This window comes from Pochonia chlamydosporia, chromosome 1 (genome assembly GCF_001653235.2).
Source record: "Pochonia chlamydosporia 170 chromosome 1, whole genome shotgun sequence".
Classification (NCBI taxonomy): domain Eukaryota; kingdom Fungi; phylum Ascomycota; class Sordariomycetes; order Hypocreales; family Clavicipitaceae; genus Pochonia; species Pochonia chlamydosporia.
The window spans coordinates 627,559-654,782 of record NC_035790.1 but is presented as its reverse complement, the minus strand read 5'-3'; the positions used below and the strand labels follow the sequence as shown (position 1 = coordinate 654,782).

General features: G+C 51.8%; 10 protein-coding genes across 10 annotated transcripts; 5 read left to right on the top strand and 5 right to left on the bottom strand.

Annotated features, from left to right (window-relative positions):
* Nucleotides 1-375: 375 nt before the first annotated feature.
* Nucleotides 376-3,493, top strand: VFPPC_00124 (polarized growth protein Boi2; the record flags this gene model as incomplete). Its single annotated transcript, XM_018280211.1, has 3 exons — nt 376-448; nt 616-759; nt 822-3,493. 3 exons carry the CDS (start codon nt 376-378, stop codon nt 3,491-3,493), a joined length of 2,889 nt encoding a protein of 962 aa, XP_018148149.1.
* Nucleotides 3,494-4,319: 826 nt separating this feature from the next.
* Nucleotides 4,320-7,769, bottom strand: VFPPC_00123 (forkhead domain-containing protein; the record flags this gene model as incomplete). Its single annotated transcript, XM_018280210.1, has 1 exon — nt 4,320-7,769. One exon carries the CDS (start codon nt 7,767-7,769, stop codon nt 4,320-4,322), a length of 3,450 nt encoding a protein of 1,149 aa, XP_018148148.1.
* Nucleotides 7,770-8,917: 1,148 nt separating this feature from the next.
* Nucleotides 8,918-9,577, top strand: VFPPC_15061 (hypothetical protein; the record flags this gene model as incomplete). Its single annotated transcript, XM_018292814.1, has 1 exon — nt 8,918-9,577. One exon carries the CDS (start codon nt 8,918-8,920, stop codon nt 9,575-9,577), a length of 660 nt encoding a protein of 219 aa, XP_018148147.1.
* A 101-nt stretch (nt 9,578-9,678) lies between these two features.
* Nucleotides 9,679-11,092, bottom strand: VFPPC_00121 (sulfate transporter; the record flags this gene model as incomplete). Its single annotated transcript, XM_018280209.1, has 2 exons — nt 9,679-10,785; nt 10,853-11,092. The coding sequence occupies 2 exons, from the start codon at nt 11,090-11,092 to the stop codon at nt 9,679-9,681; spliced, it is 1,347 nt and encodes a 448-aa protein (XP_018148146.1).
* A 3,362-nt stretch (nt 11,093-14,454) lies between these two features.
* VFPPC_12697 (hypothetical protein) lies at nt 14,455-14,780 on the top strand (the record flags this gene model as incomplete). The annotated part of the gene is made up of 2 exons (XM_018290474.1): nt 14,455-14,584; nt 14,704-14,780. 2 exons carry the CDS (start codon nt 14,455-14,457, stop codon nt 14,778-14,780), a joined length of 207 nt encoding a protein of 68 aa, XP_018148144.1.
* A 581-nt stretch (nt 14,781-15,361) lies between these two features.
* On the bottom strand, nt 15,362-16,403 carry VFPPC_12696 (triacylglycerol lipase; the record flags this gene model as incomplete). The annotated part of the gene is made up of 2 exons (XM_018290473.1): nt 15,362-16,173; nt 16,223-16,403. The coding sequence occupies 2 exons, from the start codon at nt 16,401-16,403 to the stop codon at nt 15,362-15,364; spliced, it is 993 nt and encodes a 330-aa protein (XP_018148143.1).
* A 373-nt stretch (nt 16,404-16,776) lies between these two features.
* Nucleotides 16,777-18,468, bottom strand: VFPPC_00119 (arrestin domain-containing protein; the record flags this gene model as incomplete). Its single annotated transcript, XM_018280208.1, has 1 exon — nt 16,777-18,468. One exon carries the CDS (start codon nt 18,466-18,468, stop codon nt 16,777-16,779), a length of 1,692 nt encoding a protein of 563 aa, XP_018148142.1.
* A 2,965-nt stretch (nt 18,469-21,433) lies between these two features.
* On the top strand, nt 21,434-22,712 carry VFPPC_15059 (RTA-like protein; the record flags this gene model as incomplete). The annotated part of the gene is made up of 3 exons (XM_018292812.1): nt 21,434-21,892; nt 21,947-22,121; nt 22,180-22,712. 3 exons carry the CDS (start codon nt 21,434-21,436, stop codon nt 22,710-22,712), a joined length of 1,167 nt encoding a protein of 388 aa, XP_018148141.1.
* A 909-nt stretch (nt 22,713-23,621) lies between these two features.
* VFPPC_15058 (hypothetical protein) lies at nt 23,622-23,936 on the bottom strand (the record flags this gene model as incomplete). The annotated part of the gene is made up of 1 exon (XM_018292811.1): nt 23,622-23,936. The coding sequence occupies one exon, from the start codon at nt 23,934-23,936 to the stop codon at nt 23,622-23,624; it is 315 nt and encodes a 104-aa protein (XP_018148140.1).
* A 931-nt stretch (nt 23,937-24,867) lies between these two features.
* On the top strand, nt 24,868-26,723 carry VFPPC_15057 (high-affinity nicotinic acid transporter; the record flags this gene model as incomplete). The annotated part of the gene is made up of 6 exons (XM_018292810.1): nt 24,868-25,131; nt 25,213-25,433; nt 25,485-25,669; nt 25,729-26,113; nt 26,181-26,355; nt 26,469-26,723. 6 exons carry the CDS (start codon nt 24,868-24,870, stop codon nt 26,721-26,723), a joined length of 1,485 nt encoding a protein of 494 aa, XP_018148139.1.
* Nucleotides 26,724-27,224: the final 501 nt, after the last annotated feature.

Below are 27,224 nucleotides of genomic sequence, written 5' to 3'. Positions count from 1 at the left end.
TCCTTCTGCCACCTGCGGTCGAGTTATATTCCAAGTCTGCGCTGGTCCGAGCCAGCAGGGTCTTGCCGCATTGCACGCAAGCTCATGGCGCTGGCTGTTTGTTAGGTCAAGTCAAGTCAAGTCAAGCCAAGTGCTTTTCGGACTTTTTGCGCCCAAGCCTCTCTCTCGCCGCCGTATCTTGCATTTGCAGCATTTGCATCAGACGACGTCTGTTGATCTGCGTCTCATTCATCTCGTTGTACGAAATCCTGCCGCCTACCCGCCGATACTTCTTCACCTCGACCTCGACCTCGACCTCTACTTGGCACCGCTTGATCGCCATACCTCGTCTTTGATCGACCACCTGGCTTGGCGGCTTGTCAACAATCGTCCACCATGGCTACGGCTGCGCGAGGGGCCAGCGAGCCGCCATCCCGTCCAGAGATTGGCGATACCCTCCTAGTGATTCGTAAGTTTGTCTTTCTGGTGGCTGTTTCCATCTTCTCACCCAGTATCGCCATTTCCCGCACGCCCTTGCTTTTGCCAACCTTGACGTGGATATCAAATGGCTCTGGCGACGGGACAAAACACATTCGCAACAGTACAAAGCGCTGACATCGATGGTTTGCCAAACAGATGATTTCATAGCACGAAGTTCCGATGAGCTTAGCCTGTCCAAAGGTGACAGGGTCGAACTGATCGAGCGAGATGACGAATTTGGTGACGGGTGGTTTTTGGGCCGCCATCTCGTAAATGACAATACTGGCCTTTTCCCTGAAGGTGGGTGCTTTTCTTGCTCTGCTTCCTGACTGTAAACTGCCGGGATGTTAACATTGCGCAAGTTTATACACGTCCCGCCCCTAAAAACGTACCTGGCCTACCCCCTTCTCAACTTTCACAATCGTCTCAACTTTCGGCGCTGGCCCCGCAGGGCAACGATGCTGCTGTCGTTGGTGTTGCCAATGATCCGAAACCGTCGACCGCACTTCCAGAGCCTTCCTCGACGCAGCCACCACCCGCCAATGTCGTGGAGTCTACAACATCGCTCCCTTTACAAATGAAGACCGAAATCTCGGCATCTCCGAGCATAACCACAACCAGCTCGCCTGCACCCGAGACACATCGGACCCAAAGTCAGACGCAAGATAGCCAAGTACTCAACGACACGCTGAACGTCATCAATGAGCATATTACGCATTTGAGGGGTTCGCCAAGTAGCGGGGGACTGCGAATACCGGCTGCAGCAAACGATTCTGGTAGCGAGTATAGTATGCCACTAGACCATCGAATGTCATATATTCAGGGCGAAGAGACCGACGAAGAGGAGGACCGAGATCATAGCAGATCCGAAGTTGAGTCCTGGAGTGCAGAACAGGTCGCTGAATATTTGTTCACGGCTGGTGTCGAAAAACAACATTGTGAAGTATTCAGGGACCAGGAAATCACTGGCGAAGTTCTTTTGAGCATGGATCAGAGCTCTCTTTTCATCAAGGCTTTCGACCTGGGCTCAGTTGGAAGACGGCTGAAGACATGGCACAAGATCAAATCCCTTCAAGATGAAGCCAATAGCAACCAGACGAGGCGAACAACACGAACTTGGGGGAGCGAAATCGGGTCCGAGGATGGCAAAGGCGCTAGAAGTCGAACGAACACTACCACAACCTCATTATCGAATCGCATCTCGGCACAGAGATTGTCGACTGGCCAGACGCCCAAGGTCAGCCCCACGGCATTGAAATCACCTCTTTCAGTCAGCAGCTCTCATGATAGCCCGACCCGACCCGTCCACACCAAACGACCCTCGGCAGCCTCAGTTCGAGAGCTTCACCACTCACGACGCCATTCTTCCACCGATTATCGTGCTCCAGCGCCGCCGATTACCGGGGTCATACCAGGGACCACGCCACCTGCGTTGTCTCCGAACGGAACGATGTTAAGCCCTGTGGCCCATAAGAAGCAAGCATCTTTTGACCGGAATTGGACACTTGGAAACGCATTTGGTCAGACACCGCCTGCGCGACCTCTCTCTTCGGCCGGCCTCCAGGATTTGGTGACTGGTTCAGACCCAGACCTTCAAGACTCAGCAGTAGATTTGGACCGCGGTTACTTCTCTGGAGCGGAAACAGATGCAAGACGGCGCAATGTTTTAAGGAAACGGGATGGAACGACTCACTCAAGACAATCAAGCTATGCTGAGGAGCAGCGAGTTCGCAGTGCCACAGCCTTGTCAAGACATTCCAGATTCGGCAGCGTTGATTCCTTCAGAGATCCTACTCTGTCACCTGCGGTCCAGAAATACTATGGCGTACAGTCAACGACACATAGGAGGACGGCTTCGACAAACACTACTGAATCCGTTCGGCCAATCCCGCCAGCTAAGGATGGACCACCTGCTCCAATTGTTACGCGTATAGACACAGGATTGAACCCTACTCGATCACCGGCATCACCAGTCAACGCCACTGGTGGCAAGCAAGGAGGATTTGCGCCCGATTGGCTAGCTGCTGTTGTCAATAAGCCTATGAGCAGAGGTCGTCCAGGCATGCGGGCAATTTCAGACAAGCTCACTCATCGCTCAAAGGATATGACAACACAAGACGGTGGACTTGACTCACCTGGACGTGCAACATCTAGCACAGCTTCTGGAGAGCCCAGCCTTGACATCGAATCCCCTGGCACTGGCAAGAGCTTCAATGCGGCGCCGGCGAACAAGAATAAGGGCAGGAAGAACAAGAAAGACACCAGTGCGTACACACGGGGACTCTTGAAGATTTCACCTTTGGAAGCCAAGCAAGGCGCCGACTACTATGGATGGATGAAGAAAAAGAGCTCGAATCTCATGACGACCTGGAAGCCGCGACTGTTTGTGCTCAAAGGACGACGCCTGGCCTACTACTACTCGGAGGACGATGATCAGGAAAAGGGGCTCATCGACATCTCCTTCCATCGTGTTCTGCCAGCGGACAACGAGCGGTTGACTGGTTTACACGCAACCATCACTGGCGCAGTGGGCGGGCCTAGCCTCCCCATCATCGGCAACGACTTTGACAAGAGCAGTAACGAGTCCGTCTTCATCTTCAAGCTCATGCCTCCTCGAGCCGGCCTCTCGAGGGCAGTCAATTTCACCAAGCCCACAGTACACTACTTTGCCGTGCCCAACATTCAGCAAGGCCGCCTGTGGATGGCCGCCCTGATGAAGGCCACCATTGACAGAGACGACACCCAACCCATTACAACCACGTACCAACAAAAGACCATTTCCCTCAGCAAAGCCAAGCAAATGCGCCACCGGCCCCCGGCCCTCATGAACCTCGAAGAAGCAGCCGAAGACGAAGCCAAGCCCGACAGTCCCAAACCAACCAACGGCCTAGGCATCTTTGGCGAATCCGACAGCGGCGTCTCAGGAATGGACAAGCTCGCTGGCGCCGGCGCCGGCACCGCAAACCCTGACGCGCGCACCCCTTCTCTCGAAAAAGTCGAGCCACTTGCTCCTGCACCGCCTCAAAGCGCATAGGCTGCCTTTTGTCGCAAGAAGAAGTAAATACCTCCCTAGGTAGCTTTGGATCTCGTCGAAGTTACATACGATGGAAATGAGAAAGACCACATTCGACATGTAGACTCTTTTCTTTTTATGTCTTCACTTCACTTCAGTCGTGTTTTTTTCTTCTTTCTTTTTACGTATTTATTTACTAGATGGTATGAGCGTTATGGAAACGGGTCATGGAAATGGTTAATGAGGGCTTGAAAGGCGCATGGTATATAGCCATTGAGTGTAATGCATTTAAATTTGACGTGAGCATAAGTTGAATGTGTCATTTAAACTTGCCAAGGGTCGGTGTAATTGGCATGACAAGTTGTCAAAGTTTAGTCTTTACTTGTGTCATGAGTATGAGTCGAATGTGCATGTAAACCACTTGGTCGACTTAGAGTATCACTGTTTAACAAGACAAGATACCAAAAGTTTAGTCTTTATTTTGTGTCATGAGTATAAGTCGAATGGGCATGTAAACCACTTGGTCGATTTGAAGCACCACTCTGGCACGTCAAGATATCAACGTTTGTTCACTCGTGCAATTCAAAGCCAACATGTTATGAATAATGTATTCAACTACCACTACAGCCCACCGTCTCACAAGGCACAAGGCACTCGCAAGATAACAGAATTAGCACAAATGTCATTGTCTCGTATAAAACAACCACAGCGACCTTTTATTTCCTAACACCATGCTTTGATTCCCAAGGAACAAAAACGCCGTAAAATACCATACGCGCTATGGCACGTTTGGTTGCAATAATGAATAAAAGAAAAAGAAAAAAAGAACTAATAAATAGTCCTGGCTCTAATCGTCCTTGAGCTTCTGATTCATACCCTTGAGGAGTTGCTGAATAGAACTGATGAGATGCTGCTCCACACCCTGCAAGTTGCCGGTTGGCGTTGATGCCGAGTCGCCCTCGCTGGGTTGTGGTACAATACTTGCGTTTGCGAAGCCAAGCACGCGGTCTATAGCGGAGAGGGTGATTGCTTCCGCGCGGGCTTCTCCTAGACGAACCTTGAGTGCTTTGATGGACACGTCTTTGAATCCGTTCAAAGAGGCAAGGACTCTAGGTTCGAAAATGGGCGGTGTTTCTGTTGACGCGGATCCACCGGGCGCGAGACTCTTGTTCTTGGTGAAGCCCTCGATTACTTGGCGGATTCCCTTAATACAAATCGACTCCATTTTGTCGTTCTCTGTGGCTTCCTTTTTGAGTCCTACGCAGCGATTTAATGCGGACATGACTATCGCTTCGGCTTTGGGATTGCGCGCTTTCTTCAGGTTGTCAACCAGACCATCTTTGAGCCCAACAACAGCGGACAAGAGTCGAGGCTCAATGACCGGCCTCGGCGGCGCAGTGGTGGGCGGCGTCGCTGATGGGCGACTTCCCGGCGTAGATGTCTGCGGAGAACCTGCAGATCCAGGTACAGTTTTGGCACCAATTCTAGAGGCCGCTGCTTGCGCAACCTGCGGAGGTGGCTGTACTGGCGCTGGCGCTGTAGCACCTGGATGTGCGGTCCCAGGCTCAGTCTTAACTGGAGCGCTCGACGGCGGCGGAGGCGGTCTTGATGCATAAGGAGAACTGTATGTGCCCGGCTGAGGAACACCAGGTTGCGCCCTGGCTGGTGCTGGCGGAGGTCCATATCCCGGTAGTTGGGTTGGAGCAACTGGCTGTGCTGCTGCTGCTGCTGCCGCCGGTGCTGGTGCGGTTGGTTGCCCAGCGTGAGCCGGTGCGGGTGCGTAAGGTTGCATTGGACGAGGCACCTGGCCTGGCTGACCTTGATATCCCAGGGCTGGGTAGCCTGGCGGTGCTTGACCAGGAGGGTAGCCTGCGGCAGCTCCAGGAGGCATGTGCTGAGCGGCATTGTATGGATACGAGTACGGTCCATAGCCCTGAGCTGCCAAACCTCTATCGGGGGAGGTGGCCTTGCGCTTCTTCCCTGCGTCCAACTCAACACCGGGAACTCGTGACCAGAGATTCGTTGTTTCGTCCTTCTTGAATGCTTCGTTCCCAATGAGGTTGTGCCTGACGCTGCTCTCCCAGCCCTTCGTCTCGGTATGGAAATAGAACCAAGGATATCTCTGGCATATCCTCTTGTAAATCTGCTTCAGCGTCAGGCCGTCTGGACCAGCAGCCGTTAGGGTCTCATCAATGAGGACACCGTAATTTTTATTCGGTTTTTGTAGTTGCTCATCCGTGTAGTCTTCAATTTTGAGCTCCAGGGGCGGTGACTTGGGTCGAGCTTTCTTTTCCTTCTTCTCTCGTGCTCTCCTCTCCGCATCAGATCCTTCACCACCCTCTTCCTTGGGCTTCCGTGGTTTGTACTTGCGCTTCTCTGGGCGGTCACCAGCATTTTCCGGCAAGGGATGTTTCCGAGGTCGACCAACCTTGCGCTTGATCGGCGGTTCCACTGGCGGAGCTTGAGGAAGGGTCTTCTTTGCCATCTCCTGTTGCTGCTTCTTGAGTAAACGCTGCTCTCGCTTCGACATGATGCCATTCTTCGGCGGTCGTCCAGGACCTCTCTTCTTGGGTATCTGTGGTACTGATAGATCAAGGTCGGCGGTGGACTCATTCTTCAGTTCAGAATCGTCTCCTTGGTCGTCCCCGTCCCCTTCCTCGCCCTCCTCTCCTTCATCCCCTTCTTCACCTTCAACCTCGTCTTCCTCTTCATCTTCTCCATCGGATATTGCTTGAGGGCTAATCTCAACATCAGAGAGTTCGTCACTGGTATCCTGGACTTCTCCGTTGCCGTGTGATTGCTCAAAGTCAAAGCTCATTTCTTTGCCACCATGAGATTGGCGTTTCTTGGGAACAGGCTCTTCTTCCAGATACTCTTCGGCTCCGGTTCGTCCCTTTTCAACGCCGTTGATTATGAATCGAAAGTCCACGTCCTTGATTTGTAACCGATCGCCGCATTTTAAGACAACCTTGTCGCTCTTGTAGTGTACATCTTCGCAGAAAAAGCCGTTCTTGTGCAGGGGATATGCTTCAAAAACACCCTCTTCCTTGTTATATGCGATTTTCAGATGCTCTCTTGAGATGGCCTTGGTCTTGCCGGCAATATTCGGGCCAGGGGAGTGAATGCCAATGAATGGAACGTGGTAGGGTGACGGGCGGAGAGAACTCAGGTCGACAGCAGCCGCGCCTGGTGTATGTGATACATATTGGCGGTTTGAGATGACATTCTCCTGCGATTCCTCGACCTCCTGTTGTGAAGATCCATTTGTACTCGTTTTCCGTCTCTTTGGTGGCCGTCCACTCCCCTCGCTGTCAGATTCTGGGCCGAGCATACCACCTTCCTCACTGACGTAGGATTTACTAAACTTGCTCCGATCATGACGAATGGGTGATGGCGGCGGCAGACCCTTGCTTGCGTTCTCCTCGACCCTGCGCTGGTGTTCATCTGCCCGTTTCTCATCGCGGCGAGCTTGCTCCAACGCTCGCTGGTCACGGCCAATGATGACGGCGTAGGTTGTCATTTGAAAGACACTGTCGGCGAACTCTATCCGCGCAAAAGACTCCAAGCCCTTTTCAGTAGTGCCTTGTCGCAAAGCATTTGTCGACGCCGTGCCATTCATTCCATCGTCCAACATATTCGGGAGTGTAACTTGGGATGGCGTAACTGTTGGCGGTGGGGACATGGCATTCTGAGCTCCCGACATGGAGGCAAGAGCCATCATCATGTAGGCATGTTGGTCGAGGTTCGCCATTTGTGCGGGCGTGAAGGGTGTCGAGGGGGGAAACTGTTCGCTCGTAGCCACGCTGGCAACATTTGGAGGCTGAGGTTTTTGTATTTGCTGCTGGGAAAGTTCTGGTTGAGTTTGCGTTTGGCCCGTCATGGCAGTGTCCCCATCTGAATCCTTTGGCATCTCCGGCACGGCTTGGGCGGCTGCAGTGGTGTTACTGCTCTTTACGGGGGTTTCTAAAGCAGACGCTGAGGTAGGTTGTTGCGCTAAGGTGTTGGTCGCGTCACCATTGCGCTTCGGAGTTGAAGGCGGTACAGGCACAGGTTCCTCAGCCTGTTGTTGCGCAGACGTGGCGGTTGCGTCAGTTGGAGGGTTTTGAGAAGTAGAGTCGGCTGTCGCAGGCATCCCAGAAGTCACGGTCGCGGCCGTAGATGTCGTCGCGGGTTCGTTGGTCGCGCTGGCCGGCACTGGCGTCACGGTCGCAAGTTCCGCTGAGGCAGGAGTAGACATGGAAGCATCTGCATCCTGCTGGTGCTCGGGGCCATTGCGGCCGTCGCTGGACGAAGTCATCGCTGCTCGGTTGACAGCTCCTTCGCCTCGTTGAGAGGGCCGGCGGTTGTGTCGAGCTGTATGCGATGACGGTCGCTGGCGCGATGAAGTTGTTGTTGTTGTTGATTCGATTGATTGAAGCCTCGGGCAAAAATAATCAACTGAGGCGGCGAGACCCGTTCGCTGTGCTCGCTGTGTTCGCTGTTTGGACGACGAATGACGAGACCCAGTTTGAATGAACCTCCGCACATGCAGCTGCAGCACCAGCCTTTCCTTCCTCGACCGCGATGCCAGCGAGGGTCAGATGCGGGAAGACGGGCTTTGATTGGCTGCCTGGCGGTCTCCTCACGCTGCCTGGCGGCGTTGGCTGCCGTCTGTAGCCACTTTTCCACCATTGCTCTTTCCTGTTCACTGGGGTCAGGCGTGGATGCCCTTGGCTGGCCTGATGTTTGCAGGCAGTTCCGCTCAGATTCTGGGAAGGAGCTCAAGGCAAGCACTGGCCTTTCTCTGTATGAGTGCCGTCAAGGTGTCTGGTCTGGTTTCTACCAACTTTGAAGCCGGACCTGGCCTTTCAAACTATGAGATGCGGCAAGTGGCATGTTCCATGGGCTTGATATCCCACCACGTACACCGAGAATGAATTCTCAACCCATCACGGCATCTCGGAATCATCATTGTCCCTGAAACGCCCACTTCGACCATGTGGTTGACTCCAATTCACTTCAATGTTTCTAAAACAGGTCTGGCAGTCGGCCACCAAAACGGGCCAGAATGCCAATCTCGCGCCCTGATTCGTCAATCTCACCCAACAACTCGGAGCTTGCCAACCAATAAATCGTCGTCGCTTGCAACATCTCGACATAATCTCGATCCTAGCGCTTGCTGTGACAGCCATCGTATAGTTGAGTAGCAACATGAATCTCACTCGACGTATCATTAAGCGCCGCGGGAGCGGCAGTCGGATCAGTTTCAAACATAAATATATCTCCCAGTGACCCTGGCAGTTCGCTCGCTCACGTCGTGCCTCTGTCGTAAACATCATTTATTTCCTTTGTCATTTCCTAGTGTTATTTGAAATCAACAATATTCGGGGAAAAGTCTGATTCTCTCGTTTGAGAGTGTGGTCCATCTTTGTTTTAACTATTCTTATTATACAACTGCAGCACAACATGCCTCTCTGGCACCGAGATCCAGAGCATCACTCCTCCGCGATGTCCTCTCCAAAACCTCTCAAACGCACCGACACAATGCACTCTCGTTACGTCCAAATGTTGCTTGACGTAGACGCCATCCCTCTCCTACACAGCGTCCTCGCCTCGTTCTTCGTCTGGCTCCTGCTGGCGGGATTCCTTGTCTTCCCCGGCACCTTCACAACGATCCAAAGGTCCATCGAGTCCAAGCACCCCGAAGAATGGGGTGATCAAACCACCGAAAAGATTCTCAAGTCTGTGAAAAATATCCCCCTTCTGGTCATTGCAGCGATTGCGTGTGCCGTATCACTGGTGGGCATGGCGGTGCTGGCATTGAGACACCTTGACAACTATGTCTGGATGTTGAATAAGTTGATTGTTCCGGGTGTTGCAAATTGTCTGGCAGGTCTGATATCGACCTTGGTGGGCGTTTATTCACAGCAGCATGGGGTTTGGAGCGTCACGGCCAAGGTAACGGCTATTGTGGAGGGGGCTTGCTTGGGAATCGCTGCTGCGTTGTTCTTGTTCTTTGAGAGGGTGTTGCTGAAGAGGGTTCGTGAGAGGCATGGCCAGCATTATGAAGAGTGGCCAAAGGAGGACTGGTCAAAGCCTAATACTAAAGCGATGACTGATTTTTAGAGAGGGATTGCAATGATTAACGTCGGACGGATGGTTTGGGTACGGCTGGACACCGTGATGGTTGATAATATCGGATGTAATGCTAAATCTAGATGTACAGTTTATGAACTGAGCAAGGGGGCTCGCTCTCCCCGAGTCAAACGATTCCTCTTTCTCTTGATAAACCATTCAGACATCCTATACGCCCAGTGGCAGAGCATCCCTGCTAGGAAGCCTACCGCATCGTTCTTGAAGGCTAGAATACCCGCAGTAGTCATCAACATCACAGTCCATCGCTCAAGACGCTCCTCATCAGACGGGTCTCTCTGAACTCTAGTGATGCGGCCGGAAAAGGACTCGCTGACCGCTTCTTCCCATAGATCAGGAGCTCCCTTGTTGAGTGAGTAGCCTACCTTTGCTAATTCCAACCCAGCAGCGAGCACCATGATTCCGAGAATACTCTTGGGGTACGACTTTAGCAGATCAATTAGCGTTTCGCCAAAAATAAGCCCAACAAGAAGCTTCACAAGCCCCAGGAAGATGATGCTGGCGCCGGAGCGTGCGCCGAATCTGTACTGAGCAGCCAAACCGCCCGAACCATGGCAAAGTGGCATCGCGCCCAGCCAAGTACCAGAGAGGTTCATACATGCGATGCTGATCCCGATAGAAGTTACTGATGGGGTGGGGAGGTCCGGCAAGAGATCGGCTGCTAGAGCGGTGACGGCAATGATAGAGTTGAGCGTAGTCAAAGGAAGCTGTCCAATTGCCATCCAGAGTGCAGGAGCATTGTCACCAGGACCGAACCAAGCTGGCGGCGTGAAGTGAGGATGCCAGATATGAAACCAGGGCAAGTGGTGATGGGAAGTAAGAACTGCAATAAGAGCAAAAACGATGGCCAGTATAAAAAATATAAAAGCGTACGGGAACTTGGGTAGCCGCTGCGTGACAATGAGGACGAGAAATGCGAACAAGGCCCAGAGCCTGTTGTCCAGGACAGGATGCACCCAGTGTAGCGGTTGCAGAAGTGATGTTCCAGCACCTACAACCAGGGACAGGCCGGCACCAAGTTGAATGCCTTTAACAACGGGAATAGGAACAACAGATACAGACCAGCGCAATAGGCCAGTGACACTCATGACCAGTACTGCTGCTCCTACCCACTGACCAGCGGCAGTCACAACATCTTTGGGTGCATTTTCTCCGCTAGAAATGGCAGCTGAAGCAATAGCCTACAGAAGGACAGAGACAATTAGTTACACGGCCGCTGCAATAGTTGATGAATATGGGACACTGTACCTTCATGGGCTGGACGGGGAGAGGGATGCCAAAGACGACACCAGTGATAATGTTAAAAATGCCCGAGAAAACTAGCGTCGAACCCAAGTGAATGGAGCCCTGCACGGCTAACGCAATCATGAGTGGCAAGAGCGTGCCAAGATCCCCAAGTGATCCCGAAATTTCAGCCAGCGGCGCACGTCGAAAGGTTGATACATTGTGTGCATTGACACGGCGTAAATGGCCCACCCACGACGGCATCTTGATGACACGGCGTGAGGTTCTTGCACGAAAGTCTTCTTCTTTGTGTCAAAACCGGCTCACAAAGTGGTGAAGCTAGTTGGTAGCTGGGTGCCTGCAAATACGAGTGTGTAAATCATGACAGTTGACCAGCTCTCAAGTTGTTGTCTCATGCTGTGTCACCTGTTGTTCTCCTCACCTTGTACCAGTCGGCGAAAGGCGTATGCCGACGTACAGTGTGCAATGATACACACTGTACATATACACTGTTAATATCCTTCCATTTTCGGCCGAGTGCGGTCGTTTACATGGTAGGTGGATCTGGTGATTCTGTTGCAATAGCTTCAAGACCATTATTTGAGGTTTCTCGAACACTGGTGTTCATTCCAATTCGTCCATGGAGAATAATTCGTGCCTAGTTTTCAACGGACGCATGGCCTGGTGGTTATCGGCGCCGCCACAGCTAGCTCACGAACCAGCTACAGTATTTTCGTTAGAGGGATAGGTGGGAGTCAGCATCATTGCTGCTTGTAGATGCTCCAAGTATGGGATACAAGACGGCTTCAATTGACATCCTCAGTCACCTGCCAAGGTAACGACACAGGTAATGTTGATCGACGAGTTCACAGCTGGCCAAGCAAGAAGTTGTTTGAGGTAATTCGACTCCGGAAACTACACGGGCCAAAGCAAAGCCATCAAGGCCAGGAGTAATACGACCAGGCTTTTGACCGGAGCGAGCAATCAATGGCGAATCTCGTCAGACGCCGACTCTCATCCGAGACTTCCACGGTAATTTCCAAAGCAAAACCTAAGCTGGTAGCTCGATTCATGGCCGTGAGCCGCGGACGAAATGGAGCCACGCCAGACAATTTTTCTTCTCTCGCCCTTCTATGGATCCGGCCGCGTCGGGCCACTTGGTGGAGCTTGAGAAAGCCATCACGTTTCCCTGCAAAATTGGGCGTGTCAAGCGCACCTGGATCTTCCGGATGCAGCTTCCTCGTCTGGCTCTGGCCTCCAAATGTCACTTGCAGCGGCAGAGGCGGCGCCCTAGACCGAGATGCCCATTTGGTGTAAAGGATGACTGAGCCATGCAGCACCAATACTCCTCCACCAAGTGAGAATGCAGACAGCGATTCACTTCATCATACCGAGCACTGACTGGTACTTTTGTGTGTGCCCAACGTGATGTTTCATCAATGATGCTGTGCAGAATATCATGAGATGAACTAATCATGGATTGCTCCAGTCATGATCACAGCCTACCTCTCGGAAGCATGCAGCATGTAGGAACGACGTCATTCCCAGTACCTGGCTACAAATCGACCTAACACTTGCTGAAAAGAAGCGTGGCAAACGACATTAGCTTTGCTGGCAAACATTGGGTTCATTTCTGGGGAAAGGCCAATGTCTCTCTTCGCCTATTATCCCACATCCCACGCGTTCAATCCACATTCGAAACTCTTGACAAACGGGAGTTTGTCCATGCCCTCATTTAAAACACAATGCGAAACAAGAGCTGGTCTATTGAGACATAGTGTCAAGTCTGTACTCATCAGCCCCGCGGGCTGCCTGGGCCAAGGTGCTCCGCGGCCCATGCCCAAAGAGAATAACAGGGCGTATTAGTCTTGCAGTTGCGACGTGTCGCCTCATTCCAGCTCGTTGGTGCACTGTCCGTCTGTGCCTAACATGAACCGAACTGTGATGGGGCATCCTGACGCCGCCTCGCGCCTTATGAAGTGCGCGACAATTCCTGCTTTCTTCTTGGAAGGTCTGCATTGACAGCAATCGTGACCCCCTGTGAGCCGTCTTGTCCGGTCATGGTTGTGCGCGAGCCGCCACTGTCGCCTCGGGTGGTTCTCTTTGATCCTGCTGGGCAGATATAATCACGCAGCCCCATGGATCCCCAGCCAATCTTGGGCGGGTTGGATATCAACTCACCTTGTCCATACTCCGTAGCCAGGACGCTAATACATCAGTCAAACACTCTGATGTCAAAACACCAGGCTTGACCCGTCATTTGTTTGGTGTGGTCGGTCCAAAATTCGCGCAGGCAATCCCGTTCGTTGCCCGTTCAAGCACCCCAGCACCTAGCGCTTGGTCCCCCACATGGGGACCACTAGTTATCGCCGTCTCCAGCAGAGGGCTTTTTTTTCTCGACTTGTTGTTTGGCCAGCATGGCTGCCGTGTTCCGAGTTGCCCCATGGCCAGGTACAGCTCCTGCAAGAAGAAGCGGTCGAAGTACATGATATCAATGTTGTGGGTGGTATTGAAGGCTCGCCCACCCAAAGAGTGCCATAAGTCATTTCAAAAATCGACCAGCAGCCGTCCTGCACTTCCGGCCCGCTAGTGCCAGTGTTGTCGAGGAGGGAATTTTGAAATTTGCTGCCAGGCAGTTTGGCAGGGTGATTTTTTTTTTCTTCAAGCCGGCGCGGCGTACCCGTACCATTTTCTTTGATCATCCTGTCAAGGGCGGCAGAGCGTCAGTCGTGCGTAGTATCTCAAGCGGAAATGATAGACTCAATTGATTGACACAAAGCTCCCCTTGAAAAGTGGCAGCTGATTCAATCAATTTACCTCGTCTTGGCTCCGTAGCCAAGGGCAAATTCGCAGGCATTAACTTTGGAGCCGTTCTGCTGGTGTCTCTCTCTCTGGCTGGTACATGGGCTTGGCGGCAATCCAAACTGCAAAGCAAAGGAACGGGCAGGCTAGCTCACTTGAGATCACTCTGGGTGATCCTGGATATCCCAGCCAGTTCCAGTCTTGCCCAGAATCCTTGGCCCCCGGTTGGCCCGTGACGTGCATCCCCACTTTTCCACCGGACTTGAGGCCTTGAGTCTGATCAACAAAATCATGGCCTAGTCCACCTGCGCGAGTCGAGTCAATTTGTTGCTCCTCCACCTCCATCCTCTCTCACGGCCAGTACAGGTAAGTGAATCACACGAATGAGCCAGCTGTTGTGCCCAATTACCTGTCGATTGCATGTCGATGTGAATTTTTGATTGATTTGGCCGGTGTTGCATTGTATTGGGAGCTCGCTCGGACTGTGCAAGTCGAGCTGCAGCTGCCGGCATAGCCGATGCGATCGGAGAAGCTTGGGTGCTGAACTTGCTTGGGGCGAGGGAAAAAAAAAAAAGAAAGTCGACCATCACGTCGAATTGACCGCAGCCTTTTCTGCAACAAGCGAACGCCGTCATATCTCAAGCTCAATTGCACACCATCAAACAAAAATCAATTGAATTTTATCGACTCTTGACAGGCAATTGATCCCTAATCGCTCAGCTGGCCCAAATCGTCTCGCGAAGACTTGCGCGCTTTTCCTTTTACTAACAAAACGTCAACAGAGCAATTCTTGTCGCCTCTCCACTCCACTCCCAACCTACACAATGGCTGCCATCAACACTGCTCTTATTGCCCGAGAGGCCACCGAGGCCATGAACGCCTTCGCCAAGCGTGAGAAGAGCTGGCCCGCACGAAATGCTGGTGTCATGGTCGTGTTCTGCATCGTCTTTGTCGGTACGCAATAGATGCCCTTTAGGTCCTTCCCTTGGCTGGCCGATCGCGACAATTGCGTTGCGCTTGAAAGCCTGGGCATGTTTTGCAATGCACAAACTGACATTATCTCCCTTGAATAGTTGCCGTCGGCCTTACTGGTCTGTACATCTCCAAGTGCCTTGCCCGCCGCAAGGAGCGCAACCAGCCCAAGTACTAAGCGTCGCCTTCTGGAGGGTGATGGCTCGTGGAGGCGTGGATGGGAGGCGGAAACGGTAGCGACAAGCTGGTTGCGGGAGGAGAGGAGCAAATTAAAAGGATGCAGTGACGGATCTTGGGAGAGCTTTGATGAGGCATAAATGTCTGAAGGTTCCCCGGCGTTCGTTCTGCCGACCTGACCATCTTCCCCCAACGCCAATCTGTGAACGACTTGCAGCCGACCACTTGATTTTTTTCAACGTTTTTGTTTGCCATTATCATTTGGACGCGGTGTGCTGGTTTGTGTACATAATGCATCATGTGTGGTCGGGACGACAGAGATTGATTATGAAACCCTGGGGAAGAGGCTTGATTGGGACGGCGGTGCCTGTGTTTGTGCTCATGTTTCGAGCTCATGCTCATGCCCGTGGCCAGGCTTGCTGTATTCTATATTCTAATACTGATACCTCTACAATTATTTGACGTGCCCATGATGTTGACCTTCCCACTGACTCTGTGTGAACACCCATATGACAAACTTGCTTCCCACCATGTAACAAAACCGACGGCTCTAAAATCCAAACTCCAGAAGCAAAACCACAATCACAATCCCTCCCTCGCCAACATATCAGCAATGCCCAAATAAAATGCCACAGCATTAAACCTCTTCCTCACGCCAATCCACCCTCTCACCATCCACCGCACCCTATTCGGCCAATTAATCAAATCCAAATGATTCACACCCACCAACGTCCCCTGATACGCTCCCCAGCGCGCACTCTCAACGCTCACCAACCCATCATTCACACCCTCCACCTCCTCTATAATCCTCTTCGGGATACGAAACGGACTCAACAACGGCGGCGGCGCCATCATCGCCCCATACGAAAAGTACCGCACCGCCTCGTCATCCCTCGTCCTGGGATTAAACTCATCCCTCATATACGACGTGGTGAGCTGGGAAAACGCACTCGTCGACAGGCCCGCCCGCTCAAGAAGTCGATACAAACGCGGCAGGTACATTATCCCCGACGACGAGTGCAGCACGTAATCCGCAAAGGGCGATCCATGGTGCGGCGTCGAAATAGTTGTCAAGGACGCGACTTTTAAGCTTCTTTCCGGCTTGAGGATGTTTGATATCATCCACCGCGCGTCCAGGCCGCCCATACTGTGGGCGACGACGTTGACGCCCGCGCTTACGTCGACGCCTGCGCTTGTAATGTCATCTGCGAGCTTGGCTGCCCTTTCGGCGATGGAGCTTGACGGGGGGACGGTGGCGGTGATGACTGTTGCGCCTTGTGCGGTGAGCGCTTCCCGTATGCCGTGCCAGTATTGGATGCGTGGGAAGGGAGGGACGTGCAGCTCCGAGAAGCCTAGGAGGCCGTGGGCTAGGACGATGGGGTATTTCGGCGTGGCTGAAATGTTAGATTTTGTAAGTGTATTGGGGTGTGAAAGGGGAAGTACCGTAGTGTTCGCGAATAGCTGCGTAGTCATCTTCGATTTGTCTGCCGACGTCGCGGATGCGAGGATCGCGGGAACGTTGATTGTGTGATGTTGATGAGATGTGGCGGTGTGAGAGTGGATGGCGGGCGTGATGTATGCGTAGGGAAGCGAGCGGTACGCTTCGCGGGAGGCATTTACTCATTTCGGCATTGTGCTTTGAGATTGACGGCTGTGGTGTTTGGTGGTGAAGTTGTGAGCCGAGGTTTTGGTGAGTTCAATGTTTGTGTGTGAGAAAGTGGGCTGACGTCACCGAAGCTTGGGCTCTTATGAGCAGTCGCGAGAACACCATCGACTATTGACTGTGTACATGACGTTAGTTTGGTCACCTACTTGAGTATATGTGCATCATTCCATGGTATGTGAAGTTTAGTGATTCTTATTATTAAATACTGCTATACCAATCTCATTTATGACCCAATCCTATCCCGTCTATTCCACCGCCCATGCTTTTTAATCCTGACCAAAACTCCTTTGTGATTAATTATGCAGTATTCATCGCGTAAGGGGGAATCAAATTATCTCTTCTCCGCAGGCATTTGACTTGGCGCATTCTCGTTTGTAACACCGCTGTATGCTGGTCGGGATTGCATCCCGTCAAACGGACCTGACAAGTTCTCGGCAATGGCTTCGTCGTAGCTCGGTGGCGCGTCGTCGTACGGTGGTACCGTCTGTCCGGGTAGTAATTGAGGAGGATACAATGGATCTTGTGGTGGTCTCTGTGGCATGGGCGGTGGTTGCGCCTGTGCTTGGCTTGAATTGGAATTCAAGCTCTGGTTTTGTTGTGCTGAAACCGGTGTGCTTGGTGCTGAATGGCTCGGTCGTGGTGGCAGCCTTGGTGGAATACTCAGCGTTGCCCTACCAGGCCGGGTATTTCTAGCTGCCTCGACGAGCTCGGGTGGTGGCGTGATGCCTGAGAAGACCTCTACCGTGCCGAAATGCAACGGAAGGAAGATTGTTTGAGGGTGGTTGCTAATGAACCCGGATTTCGGCTTGCCCCAGCATAGTCCTAGCTTTATTTCCACCTCGTATCTTCGCGACAGGTTGCAGGTGACAAACGACGGCGCAACAGTATTGGGCAATGTCTTGTCTTTCCACAAAGTATCGGGCACTGCGACCTCTGATCCAACTTCTGCGTCTGGTCCGGATGTCAAGGGTATGTTTAGGTCGTTGGTGGATACGACTACCCAGCGATTGACCTTCTTGTTGTAGATGTTGTACGCTCTCACTTCGGTAATACCGATGAGATCCATCTGAAACGAAACCAGGTGGACTTGCTCTGGACTATTGACCAGCTTTTTTGCAATTAGCCGCAGAGGAACTGGTTGGTTGCAGGTAAATATCGAAGGATGAGGCAGGCGGGCCGACATCTCAATTGACGGCGCTGGGGCTACCTCTGGCGAGTCGGCGCCCGTGCCATCCATACCCGAGGTTTCATCCTTGTCCCCTTTCTTTGATGAGAAGAAGGGATTCTTCTTTTTATTCTGGGGGACTGGTGATCGCGGTCGAAACGTGAATGGTCGCCGGGCAAACGCCTCTTGTCCTGTGGACGATGGCCTTGGAGGCTCGATGGGAAGGAATTTGTATCCAATTTGGTATCTCCAATTCTCTTTCAGAAACCCCGGTCGTTGGATTGTGACTTTAATGTAATAGCGAATCTCCGCTTCCATGGGGTACCCTGTCAGAGAGGGAGGAAGAGTTCGTGTAACATGTTGGAGGTGCAACTGTTTCGTGCCATCCATGAATCGAACTCCACCCATGCCGAAGAGACCACCTCCAGATCCGAAGCCGCCTACTCCCGCGAGGCCGCCAATCTTGGACATGGCCATTGGGTCGCTGCACGCATTGTTGATGGGTAGTTTGAACTTGAAGGGGAACTCGTGTTCTCCCGGTTGCAGTGGAAAGGCGCCGTATGGATTCGAAGAGCTCGAATGATATTCGTCGGGGAAAACCTGCTGCACCTTGTATAGGATTTTATGATTTTCGCTCACGATGCTGCCAGGCGGACCTGGCAGCGGGCCGGGAGGTCGAGGACCGTTGTCTTCGTATGGATTTGGAACCTGCAAAGCGGTAACCGACTCGCCTTCTAGCTTGACAACAATGCTGCCGACTTGCTCTGGGCGATTAAGCCCTAGTATTATGCGTCCTGTCACATGGTCGAGATTGGTGTAGAATTCGGGCTGCTTGTCGAGAGCTATGCGGATGGACATGATCTGTGGCGGAACACAACGGGCCCTAAATGAATGAGGTGTAAAACTCGGTGCAACAGCTTTGCCGAGGAGGAAATAGGCCCTCGCGATACAATGGCCGAGAACGAAAAGAAATGCTGCTGGTGCGATATTGTATCGTCATGGAGACATGCTCCCGTATGCTTGGCGAATGCTCTTCTGGCGAAGAGTGAAAGAGCAGGCGCAGGACAGATGAAGTAAGCTGGCGGATGGCTCGGTGACGCAAATCTAACCTTCCATGAAGCTTTGCCGTTCTGGAAATAGGATTGCTCGGGGCTGTGGTTGTTTCGGCCGACAATGCAGATACAGCACGACAATGCAGCTGCGACACTGGAATGGGCCAAGAAGCTTCTCACGAAGAGGTGGTGTTGTCATAGTCGTCGTGGACACGGACGAATCTCTTGCTAAGCCTCAGCCAAGCCTCACCCGCGGGAGGACAAAAGGCACTAGGCGCAGTGAAGTCATGGCGCCCAATGACCTGTGGTTGTCCTCTGATTGGGTGATGCATCGGACTCACTCGGAGGGTGACATTCCCCTCGCGCGCCATTGTTCCCGTTTTCAGAAGGGACTGAACGCTTTTGAGCTTCAATTTTGTATCGCGTAAAGCATTGACCTGGTGTCTCTGTGTGTATGTTTGCGACTCACACTTTTGGCTCCAAAGAAGAATGAAGGTGACATGCGCAGCGAAGTGGTTAGCGACATGGATTTGGCATGACTTGGTCAGCTGGGGTCGGGTATTCAATAGGCTGGAGCTGAGCTGCCTGCCGCCGCGGATGCTGTCTGACTTAGGCCCTACCCTGTGAAGGAGCTGGATGATTTTACTCTGAGTTCTTCTTCTTCTTGAAATATCCCAACAAAAACCCAAGTTGTCCTACTCATGTGCAGAGTGTTGTGTACTACTAGTACATGAAGTACGGAGCATTCCGAACATTGAACGAACTTCAATGTTCGGAAACAAATATGAGCACATGCACCAGCATCAACAGCTGCTTCCAAATAAGCAAGGTGGTGCCTTCCTGAACAGCAGCAGGCAGGCACCAAGTAGCCTGATTCTGAGACAACGGGAAGGAGCCTGCGTTTCCGTGATGAACTGTCACGACTCACAACCTGATTATTCGATGCCTCATCAATCTACTTCTTGCGTACCAAGTTCCGAGTACTATTATTTCGGCGCCATGCCTGATGCATCAAAAGTGATAGTCGACCTCTGCACTCCGTCTCATCTCAACGTCAATTTCACAGCCCTGCGGGTGATGAATTGACAACTCTCTCATACACGAGCCAGAATCATCGACATGAAATCACAGGACCCGAGTCCAAAAGCTGCGTGTGGACCCTTGTCTCTGTTTTACTCTCAGCGCTGACAAACTATGAAGGACAGACCATGCTGATTGAGATGGTCTACACGAAGTACCAAGTAGAGTACACTCTGCACGGAGGACGGGGGCACATTCCCCATAACAATGTTGGACATCAAAACACAGCTCTGCCAACGATGGTGACACAACTCCACGAAGACCAATCATGGCTCTGTGTATCCCGAGTTGCATTACTTGTCACTCACTGTTGGTGGTCCTCAATCACAGGAGATCCATTGAACCCAACCTAAAGAGTCCACGCCATCATCCGGTGGAAAGAACGGATATGTTAGTCTTCGTCGCTGGGACAGGTGCCGAAGAAGGCTCCGGGCGGCGACGCTCACTCTGCGGCTTCTCTTCTCAAAGCCAACCTACAAAGTCAAACATGACGCAAGAGCCCCTTGAATTCTACATTTTCTTGTTGGTTCGACCTCTACACTCTCTATTCTGTCGGCCATGGTTGGTTCAGGGTGCCTTATAACAACAAGACAACAGCGCGGGATAAATGTGGTTGCCGCACTTGCTCTTTACTTCGCCCGAGAGCTTAGGCCAACCGTGTTGTGTTCGGTCGTGCTCTGTCCTGCCGGCGGTCATTGCCATGAGAACGCATCATTGGGCTGGGGGCCACTGGCGCAATCTGTACTCCGGACGGGTGCCGAAGCCCAGCGTCTGTCTAGTGTGGAAGGTTGGGGGCATGTTCACAAGAACCTGGTCCTAATGGTTCAGATGTCGAAGTTGGCAGCGGCAGTCAACCAACCACAACGTCACATCACCACACCCTTGCTCTATGCTTGTGGACGATGATGCTGCACAACGACAGCCTTGTTGTCATGGTGGTGTCCTCCGATAGTGCCACCACATCGCCGACTGTCCCAGGACTCACGGTGTAGGCTCGCCGTTTTGTTCCAGCCCGCTCCTCTTCTTGGATGAATGAGCAAATTCGCAAACCCCTCTTTAATGGTCATGTCTCGTCATGCTCGGGCAAGGTTCAGCCTGCCATCCAATGCTGATCCAAACTTCGTGACTGGCTCTGAAAACTAGTCATGCCTGGGGGCCACGGCACAACCAGACTGTCGGAACCATCGCCTCATTTTCATTCGTTTGTCAGTATTGTTTGGCCAGAGCATTTGTCATGTAGGCGACCAGGGCACTGACTTGGTGCTCCATCAGGCGGCCTTGTTGCAGAACCCATCTGTCCTCCTCTGAGATAACCAAGTCTCTCCAGAGAAACATGGCGTATAATTGGATGATGCGGAACGTGACGGTCTGCAGAATGTCGAATTCGGTAGCTTGTGAACCACACCACTTCTCCATCTGGTATCTGTTGGTGCCAGCATCACATCGAGTCTTCCTTGGAACCAACAACAGAACCGACCGTAGGTCATTCCAACCCCCGAGTCGTGCATATCCCGGCTGTTGGGCTGCATTTCTGCTCTGCCGGCCGAGCCAATTCCAGGCAGACGCGGAGATGAATATAAATCACCATCTCGCCAGAGGGCGACCGGTGGATGTCAAGCTCGTTGTCCGCCTCACCTCGTCCACGCAGTCGACTGTTGTTCAAAATATGACAAAGTCGGTTTGCATTCATCATGGAAGCCGGCTGTGGCTCAACGTGCCCAGTTCCAGGCGGATTTTACAGCTATAGCCCAAATGTCGGTGGCAACGTGGTGCTACTTGCATTCTACGCCCTCTCTTTGCCCGCCGCCCTGTATATTGGGATAAGATCAAACACTCCTATCTTTTCAGCAACGCTGGCCACAGGGCTCTTCCTGAGCATTGTTGGCTTTCTCGGCCGAATCTTGCTTCATCAAAGTCCCGACAGCCCTGTATACTTCTTGCTGTCCTTGTTGGGCACAGTATTAGGTCCATCAACAGTCTCAGTGTCGATCCTCGTCGTCTTCCCTCATATCCTCAGTGTCTATGGAGAGCGTCTTAGTCCGTTCAAGCCTATGCTCGCTGAATTGGGTCTTTATACCTTGATTGCCATTGCGATCGGCGTTGAGATGGTTGGCATTGTGTTCATCTCATATGGTTTTAATGGAGTCACAGTCAGTGGAACAAGCACAATGTGGACGAAAGAACGAGAACTGACGATTTTCTAGAGAACCAAAAGCGCCTCCATTCTGGTTGCTGGCCTGAGTGTACAGGCCGCGGCACTACTAACCGGCGCTGCGGTCTACTTCTCTTTCGTCTTAACCCTCAGTTCTGGGCATGGTGTCCCAGATGATAGGCACTCGAATGTGTATACTGCACCGCGATTTGGAAGATTTCTTAGAGGTAATGCCGCGCAACCTGTATGCTACACTGGTATCCGTTCCTAAAACGTCGTCACTAGGCCTCGAGATTTCCACGACTCTGCTACTTGCGTACTCGATCTATCGAATAGTCGAGTTTGCTGGCGGCGTAGATAGTGGGTTGTTTCAAAACGAGGCGGCCTTTATGGTTATGGACGGCGCCCTACCTTTGGCATCTGGGATGCTCTTGACGGCATTGCATCCTGGCGCTGCTTTCGGGGCAGTCTGGAAACAGACGTCACCTCGCCAATATAAACGACCGAGCCTGTTGCCTCTTCATGAAGGGGAGCCTCGGCATAGCTATACCACCCACCACGCTTACGATCCCAATATCCGAAAACAATTTTGCCCCAAGTCCGCCGTCTCGCAACGAACGGCTACCAGTTCTCACTCGACAGATATTCACCATGGGTCTCCAGGTCTTCCATCGAATCCAAGACCCAGCCAGAAACCCCCAAGTCCAATGATACCATCTCCAATGTCTACGGTGGCTACGAACAAGCGGTTTAGCGAGAGATCCGAAAGAAGAGTCAAGGCACAGCAAGACATGGTGGACACTGATGCTTTGTGGTAGGCGATAAGAGAGGTAACGCGATGTTTGGATGATTAAAATACAAGTCTATTGCATTTTATCCACCAAGGGTGGTTCTGTAGCCATTTTGCAGTGGTATCAATTGCATCTCATGTTTGAGATTTAAAATAGCTGTTGGTCTCGGGCGGCTGCTTGAACAGCGCTGTTACCTTTGGACACCATCGATCAACGATGGGAATAAATGCTTTCGTGTACGAGCAGAAATTATGCAATCCATGTCGGTTCTGTTGTCATAACCTGCATATAACAAGGGCATGATCTGTCCCCGCGCCGGTCTCGCCAAACCCATTACAGGCTGAGTCTGGGAATGTGTCGACTTTTCGCATGATTGGCGAAAACAGCTCGTCTATGGCGACAGGCGCCTACGAGGCCAGATGGCGTCGGCGATGCAAAGCTAGTCACAGTTGCATCGTGAATCAGCAGCGAAGACAAAATGGACAGATGTTAGAGGAAGATGGAGATCCTGTCTCAGCATTGGCGACGGCTACGACTGTGGTGACACCCGCCGGTACGCGCGACCCGCCTATGTCTGGTTTACGGGCATGCATGCTTTGACCAACATTATTAGGTCTTTTACACTCTCTCACTTGATGCCCTCAGACTCCGAGATCGTTGTCTGGTTTTGTTTTTGAGCAATAAAGGCAATAAAGGCAATAAACCTCCCGCTATTTGCACCGTTGTTTTGTGATACGGGTCATAGGAACATTCGCGGAGCGGTTTTGGACAGGAGACTGACCAGACAAGTATAAACACAGACCAGTGCCGTTGTGTGCTATTCGCTAGGTTATCCGCTCACGCAAGACATGTTGTGCCTCACCAGCCGCATATGTTTGTCTCATGACGGTTCGGAGAAAGTCGACTCTGCTGACGGAACAAGCTGTGATGGTGTGGCTAATTGGTTACTCCGCCGTGTTCAGTACTACCCTGACGAGTGCGCGTCTGGTCGAATTGGGTACCCGGCATTGCATGCGGAGATTTGTCGACTGGCGATTCGTGATGGAGTCTCAGGTCAATCTTGATGGCCCTCATCTGGACTCCGGATCTGAGTCGGACCAAGGGGTGACGCGGTGATGGCATTTGCCCAGAATGCTGCGATTTTACCAGAACTCGTGGCTCCCTCTCACGGGCAGACTCACGGGCAGACGGAAGAGGCACGGCTCCTTTCGATTTGGCGAATGAATCGTCATTGATGAAGAGACATACCATCAGCTATGAACAAATAATCCGCACTGGCCTGGGGTTGGTTGTTAACTTTGTTGGTGAGCCATGCGCAACGAGTCATTGACTCATTGCACGTTGGACCACCCCCGTCCGTCAGCACCACCATCATACCAAAGTATGGTGTCTAGCCGGGCATTTAACCATCTTGGCTTTTGTCCTAGACCTGGACTTTTGGGTCGATATCCCAGCTTTGACTTCAATATAGGGCACACGCCAAGGTATCCAAGAGACAAAACATGTCTTGCACCCAACAATTTGATGAGGGGTGCGTCAGTCTAGCCAGACTAAGGAACTTCCTTTCCCCCATGGCGACGCTGATGATGATCTAGAACATTGAAGGCTCGTCCAACAAGACGCGGGGGGGCAAGCGGCGACCCCAGACGGGATTGAAGCCGATGTTTTCCTTGGCAGGAATAAAGCTCAGACTTGGCTTTACTGGTGATGGCCGTTGCAAGAACAACGCAACGGATAAATAGTGTGGATGTTTGTTGACGAACAAGCTTAATATTTAGGGTCTCGGCGCTCAGCCAGCCACACGAGACATCGTCATTTTATTGGGCACGGCTCCCCAGATGACGGAGGATCTCTGCGGAATGCAGATTTGTGGCTTGACAATGGACGGTAGAAAGGGGCGGCATATGATAATCACAATGCCAAGGGGACAGACATGGCAGGGGACTCTATTGACTGGACATGGGAGTGTGTCTTGGGTCTCGGCCGTGCCCATCATGAGGGGCAGGCAACCTTGGATGAAGTAATTAAAAGAGATGGGCTCCTGTCGTTTTTTCCAAGGAAAGTTCCTCAGTCTCATGTGGCCATAGATAGTTTCTTGGTCTTTATTCGTGTTCATTTTTTTTTTTTTTTGGGGGAGGATTTTTGACAAAACAGAAGAAAGACGATGGACCAACTAACCAGCATGGAGAAATCATCACCAACACAGACTCAAGATCCTCAGACCAGCGACGGGGATGTTGAATCCAAAATCGCAGCTGTCGAAGTTGAAGAATCAACATTTACGCCTGCGGAAACTAAGCGTCTTCTTCGAAAAGTCGATTGGGCGTTGCTGCCGTTCCTATCATTCCTTTACCTGTTGTCGTTTCTGGATCGCGCCAACATTGGAAACGCAAAACTGGCCGGTTTGGAAGCAGATTTGGGCATGAAGGGCAAATATGACTACAATGTATGTATATGAATATGCATATCCCTTGATTAACTTTCTCTTTTTCTCTTTTTCTCAGAATTTGTAGCTGATGGATTGTAGATTGCCGTTTCCATCTTCTACCCGCTGTACGTGGCAGCCGAGATCCCATCGAATCTTGCAATGAAGAGATTCAGACCGTCCATATGGATCCCCAGCATCATGGTCGCCTGGGGAGTAATATGTGTCGCCATGGGTCTTGTCAAGAATTTCCCTGGCTTGCTTGCGGCACGAGCAGCACTGGGCTTGGCAGAGGGAGGATTGTTTCCCGGCATTGCGTATTAGTATGTGCACTTCGGTGGAAAGCAAGAGTATATTACTGACATCCGGTGCAGTATTAGTTTGTGGTATCGAAGACACGAGTGCGGTCTCCGTGTGGCTATATTCTTCTCTGCTGCCACGGCTGCCGGTGCATTTGGTGGTCTTTTGGCGCGTGGTATCATGGAGATGAAAGGTCTTGGGGGCCTGAACGGGTGGTCGTGGATCTTTATCATTGAGGGTATCATTACCGTTGTTGTTGGTATGTCTACTCGTAACCTCTTGTCAACACTTGATTCCTGAAAATGTCTAATTGTCTAGCAATCGCGGCCTACTTCATCCTGCATGATTATCCCACCACCGCCAAGTTCCTCGCACCCAGCGAAAAGGACGAACTTGTACGCCGCCTCAAGCAGGACCAGTCTGTGCTCTCAGACGAGTTTAAGAAGAAGTTCATTATCGATGCCCTCAAAGACTGGAAAATTTACGTCCAGATGGTCATCTTCTTTGCCATCCTCACCCCTCTTTATAGCGTGTCGATTTTCCTGCCGACTATCATTAAAAGCTTGGGATATGCCAATGAGATTGCGCAGCTGATGAGTGCGCCACCGTATATGGCGGCCTGTTTATGTACCTTGTTCGCGGGGTATTATTCCGATAAAAAGGGGCATAGAGGCATCTATATTCTTTTCTTTTGTGCCATTGGGTGAGTATCTATCTCCCTTACATCGGTGTGATTCGAAGGTTGGGCGGACTGGGCTAAATTGCTTTAGGGCTCTTGGATTCGCAATACTGGCCACGGTTCACAACAACGGTGCTAAATACTTTGCTTGTTTCCTCGTAGCCATCGGAACGTATCCAAACATCCCCCTGTCTGTGGCATGGAACAGCAACAACATTGGCGGCTCATTGAAGCGTGGTGTGGGCATTGCCATGGTTGTCGGGTTTGTAAGTACAGTATCTTGCAGTCTCCCTCCCTCCATCCCTCCCTCACATACTCCCCCAAGAAGCCACCGGAGACTTTGTTCGTGCATGTTGGAAGCCAACTAACCTTGCTTCAGGGAAACTTGGGTGGTGCCGTGTCCGGCTTCATGTTCCGCAACGACGAAGCGCCCCGGTATTTCTCTGGCCACCTCACCCTTGTGGCCATGATGGTGCTCACCGGTGTTTGCTCCGGTCTTCTGACATGGTATCTGCGGAAGGAGAATGCGCGCCGGGACGCGGCATACAAGGCACCAGAGCTGTACACGGTCGAGGAGAAGCTGCTGGAGAGTGAGAAGGGAGACAATGCTACATTCTTTAGATACACGGTTTAGTTTGTTTGGTGACAGGTGACAGGTGACAAGAGACGGGCTGATGAATGGGTTGCTTCTGTATGGAGTACCCCGGGGGGAAATTTGCAATTTGCTTCGTGTTGGTTCGACGTTAGCTCAGACTTATTCAGACAGCGAAAATAGACGTGCCAAGTTTGGCGACATGTCAGTGTTGCCCCAATGATTCAATGCTCCAATGAAGCTGGGACCTTGACCTGACCTTGACTTGGTGAGACACGCCACACGAGATTATGCTGCTCGGAAAATTGGAAGGATGGACTTGGCCCGATGTCTCAACTTTGCCCACGTTCCACGTTGTGAGAACACTGCCAAGAACAAAGTGATGTTATTTTGGGCTCCTGTCTGTCATGTCTTGAGTCAATCGATGACCAGTTCGTTCTTTGCCAGGATTGTGACGATCCTGTTCCATTCATCCGTTGCGTTATCCGTTCCGTCTCTCCTCATTTCTGACGCCCGACTTACCACTTGGACCGCATCGAGGTC